This window comes from Marmota monax, unplaced genomic scaffold (genome assembly GCF_021218885.2).
Source record: "Marmota monax isolate L192 unplaced genomic scaffold, Marmota_monax_Labrador192_F-V1.1 WCK01_AAM20220418_F8-fsc00001, whole genome shotgun sequence".
In the NCBI taxonomy this organism is placed as follows: domain Eukaryota; kingdom Metazoa; phylum Chordata; class Mammalia; order Rodentia; family Sciuridae; genus Marmota; species Marmota monax.
This window is the reverse complement of record NW_026693777.1, coordinates 33,251,204-33,255,991: the sequence shown is the minus strand read 5'-3', so window position 1 is coordinate 33,255,991 and position 4,788 is coordinate 33,251,204. Positions and strand designations below refer to the sequence as shown.

At 34.5% G+C, this 4,788-nt stretch overlaps 1 protein-coding gene across 1 annotated transcript; it reads left to right on the top strand.

The window, feature by feature from the left end:
- Positions 1-3,504: 3,504 nt before the first annotated feature.
- Positions 3,505-4,458, top strand: LOC124104713 (olfactory receptor 4K2). The gene has a single exon (XM_046461802.1). The coding sequence runs from the start codon at positions 3,505-3,507 to the stop codon at positions 4,456-4,458; it is 954 nt and encodes a 317-aa protein (XP_046317758.1).
- Positions 4,459-4,788: the final 330 nt, after the last annotated feature.

Sequence of the window (4,788 nt, the reverse complement as noted above, 5' to 3'; positions counted from 1 at the left end):
AATGAGAAACCTTGATTAGCATACAACTTTTGAGTTTTTATCATATTCTGGTTCATATATTTTTACCAGCTCAGTAATATTTTATCATATGAGTATATGACAATCTAACCATGAGCTGATGGTCATTTTTATTGTTTCTTCTACTTTGGGATTATTAAGGACAAAATTCATGTGTTTATTTTCTTTGGTTAAATGCCCAAGAGAGCTTTTACTGTGTTATATGGTGGTTGTATGGTTCACTTTATGTAAGTTGCCAAGTCAAATTTCAAAAATGACTGTTCCATTTTGATTTCTGCCAACAGTGCATGATTTTTTGTTGCATTCTTGATACAAGTATTTTCTTCCCATCAGTGACATACTTTGTTCATTTACTTAACAGTATCTTTAAAAGAGCAGAAATTTTAACTTTTGATTCAGCACATTTTTAATTTTTTAATGCTTTATCTTTTAGAAACTTTTGCCTAACTTTAGGCAACAGAGATCTTTCTCCTGTTTCATTCTAGGGCTTTTGTGGTTTTATCTCTAATATTTAGATCTATATCCATCTGACATTGATTTTTATATAAGATCTAGGTGAAGACTGAGGGGTTTATTTTTGTTTACAGTTATCTAATTATTCCTACATTATTTGTTGAGAGGCCACGCCTCACTGGCAGCTTTGCTAAAAATCTGACCATTTGTGTATATTTTCTTCTGACCATTCTGTTCCATTTATCTACTTTTCTCTTGGGCAAATGCCAGGCTATATTGATGACTACTGCTTTATATTAAATGTTGAAGTAGACAGCAAAAGTCTAACAGATTTGTTCTTCTAACAAATTGCTTTGGTGATTTTAGGTCTTTTATAATTTCTTGTAGACATTATTCAGAAAGATATAGTATTATATCTTTATAACTATATCTTTATCTTTATATCTTTATCTTTACTTCTATAAAGTGCCTGTAAGGAAATGGATGGACATGAAGTTCACTGTGTAGAACAACAAGGAAGTAACTGAAATCTTAACAATATTCTTTCTTACTTTTCTTTTTTGGTGATGAGGGTGGAGAATGGTACGGGGATTAAAATCAGGGGCACTCAACCACTGAGTCACATCCCCAGCCCTATTTTGTATTGTATTTAGAGACAGTTGCTTAGGACCTGGCTTCTGCTGAGGCTGGCTTTGAACTCATGATTCTCATGTTGCAGCCTCCCGAGCCACTGGGATTACAGGTGTGCACCACTGTACCCCACTAATATTATATCTTTCTAATCACAAACCTACCCTCCCCTATCCCCAATTTCTCTGTGCATTGATTCTGTCTATCCTGGGATCTGGCAGGTGGAGGAGAACAATGCTAGAGCTTCACATAAACTCTGAAGATCTCTGCTTGGGTGTGGCATGTAATGCTTCTCTTCACATTGTGCTCAATAAAGTCCTATGTCCAGGGCCCTCTAAATAAAGTGGGAGCTATGCTCTTCCCTCAGAGCAGGAGTATCCATGAAGGAATGGACTATAAACAAAAAGGTAGCCAGTTTTGATTTTAAAATATGCAGTGTACCACATTGACAATAATGTGACAATAATTTGATTGGTACTAGTTTGTAAGTAAAATTTATTCATAATGGTAATAACTTATAATTCTCATTTTATTAGTCAAAATCTAATTTGTATTACTAATACTTTAGTCAAATTTAACTTCTATTTTATTTAATAATCCTCTGCCTTTAATTTCTTCTTTCTCAGAACTATCTGGATTAATCCTTACAAATTGTTATAACTGCCTAAGTTTTTATGGTGACTGCTTCTTGTCTTTTATATCAAGTTATAAATTATAATGGTGTTATTGTTCTTCCCCTCCTCTAACTACATGTCTTGCTTCACTACAAATAAGTTGCACTACTTTTCTCCTCATGCATGTTTTTATTCCGCTAATCACAAGTTTAGGTTTCATTCTAGGCCATGTTCATGACAACTCTTCTGCAAGGACACTTATCTTGATTTATTCAGCACTTTGTGAGTTTCAGTTAAAGTCCAGTTCACACATGATCCCTGAGAACTGGTGGCATGTGAGATTTGTTTAACTGTACCTCAATTGTTTTATTTATGAGTATTAAATATCTCCAAAGAATTAAGTTGCTTAAGCAGAGGTGAATGCTTTGGGAATTTATTCTTTATTGTGTATAGTACAGGGCTAGATAACCAAGGTCTCTACTTAAATTAGTCAATTTGGTATTTACGACTGCCTTTTGAAATGATGCCTTTACCAATTTCCTTTCCTGGAATCTCTCAGGTCCAGGTGAAAAAAATTATTGTAAATTCCCACGAGATTCTTGAAGTATCTTTCTATTGTGAAATCACTAATACCATCTTTGTTGTTTAATAAATCCCTTTGCAAGATGATTTCTTGGTCAAATCCCAAGTCCCTGCAACATGCATTTTATCTACAGCTGCTACATGATGAGTGATTCTAATAGGTCACTTATTCATGCTTAAAAACACCTCCTATGGTCTCTGTTAGAAGCCTACTTAGCATTGAATAATCTGAAGTTCTGATACTATAGACCTGGTAAGTAAAAGTGTTTTGTAAGTGAGACTAAATGCTTTACATTTCCAATTATGTCAACTAACTCCCATTCTGTGGAGCTGAGATCAATAAAATATTTTGCATGTGTTTGCACATACCACAATTCAAGCAGGGATGAGACAATAGAGATTGATGCTTAAGCTCTATCTTCTAAAAGTAATGTGATATATACTTTAGAAGATAAGGGTAAAGATTTAAGTAATGGAATTGCAAATATTTGTAGGAAGAACAGACTCATACTTTAGGAAAAAGAAATTGTGACTAAAAGAAGTTAAATGTCTTTTCTTTGGCTGTATGACTATATTGTAGTAAACTTGGTAGTCCATTTTCTTCCATGAGTTTGAGCAAAACTAATTTTCTTTGTGTTTCTCCTGGTACCAAGCAAGAAACTTTTATCTGTAAATGTGTTAACAATTCTCATAAAATTTACCACTGTGTTGCTTAAGAGTTTCTACATATATTCTAACTTTTATATGTTTTTTTTTAATCAAGGACATATTTATGGATGAATTATATATAATGAAACATTGTGTAATGTGTGTATCTCTCTGTGTTTTAAATACATTGTCAGCATACAGTAGATGTTTACAAAATGTTAACTATTATTATTAGGATTATATGGATGAATAGATGGAAAAATACATGGAGAGATTTGTTCATAATGATATTTCCATTTGATTGCTATGTAGTACCAAAAAAGAGAATGTCATTTTCAATATATATGATTTAAGAGGTATTTTACTATATCTCTAGTATTCTATAATTTTCTTGTAAACCAATTTACCAAATGAGAGAGATGAAAAGAATAGTAAGGATAAGTTTTCATAGAGGAAAGATCTGTGAAAGTAGATGCTTAGAAATGAAGCTTTTGCTTCAATTAAATCACACTTTCTTTTTAAAATTTTTTTAATAGGCTTCTACCTATCCATCAAGACAATGGATGCGGTCAATAAGTCCACTGTGTCTGAATTTGTTTTGCTAGGGCTGTCTAATTCCTTGGCACTACAGATGTTTTTCTTTATGGCATTTTCATTGCTTTACGTGGCAACAATGGTGGGTAACAGCCTTCTAGTCATCACAGTTATTGCTGACTCTCACCTGCACTCACCCATGTATTTCCTGCTTACCAATCTTTCCATCATCGATATGTCTCTTGCTTCCTTTGCCACCCCCAAGATGATTACAGACTACCTCACTGGCCACAAAACCATCTCATTTGATGGCTGTATTACCCAAATATTCTTCCTACATCTTTTCACTGGTACTGAGATTATTTTATTAATGGCTATGTCCTTTGACAGATATATTGCGATTTGTAAGCCCCTGCATTATGCTTCAATTGTTAGTCCCCAGGTGTGTGTTGCCCTTGTGGTAGCTTCTTGGATTGTGGGAATCATGCATTCCATGAGCCAGGTCATATTTGCCCTCACGTTACCATTCTGTGGTCCCAATGAGGTGGACAGCTTTTTCTGTGACCTCCCAGTGGTATTCCAGCTGGCTTGTGTGGACACTTATGTTTTGGGCCTTTTCATGATCTCAACAAGTGGCATCATTGCTCTGTCCTGCTTTATTCTTTTATTTAATTCCTATGTCATTGTCCTGGTTACTATCAAGCAGCATTCTTCCAGAGGATCATCTAAGGCTCTTTCTACCTGTACAGCTCACTTCATTGTTGTCTTCATGTTCTTTGGGCCATGCATTTTTATCTATATGTGGCCACAAAACAGTTTTCTGATAGAGAAGGTCCTGTCTGTGTTTTATACCATCTTTACTCCCATTATGAACCCAGTGATCTATTCTTTGAGGAATCAAGAAGTAAAGACAGCCCTGAAGAAACTGAAGAACAGATTTCTGAATTCCAACAAGGCAACTCCTTCCTGTCATTTTTAGTTTTAACACCCTAGGCATTAAATGCCCTTGTTTTTGTGACACATGGCACTGGTAACAATGCAGTGCTAGGCTCTTGTTTCGGCATTTCTTGGCACATTTGAAGTTGCCAAGAACATTTGAGATCAGAGCAATTTTAAAACTGTAATCCTATGTATGTTCAAAATACATTTGAAAATTCAGAAAAGCAAGTTAATGGAAATAATTAGCTCCAGGAAAAAAAAAAGACTATAAAAATATTAGGAGTGACTTCTTTAGTCAAGACATTCCATATTAATAATCAATTCACTGGAAAAGAGGAACAAACATATGAAAGGGAAATAGAGATTGAAG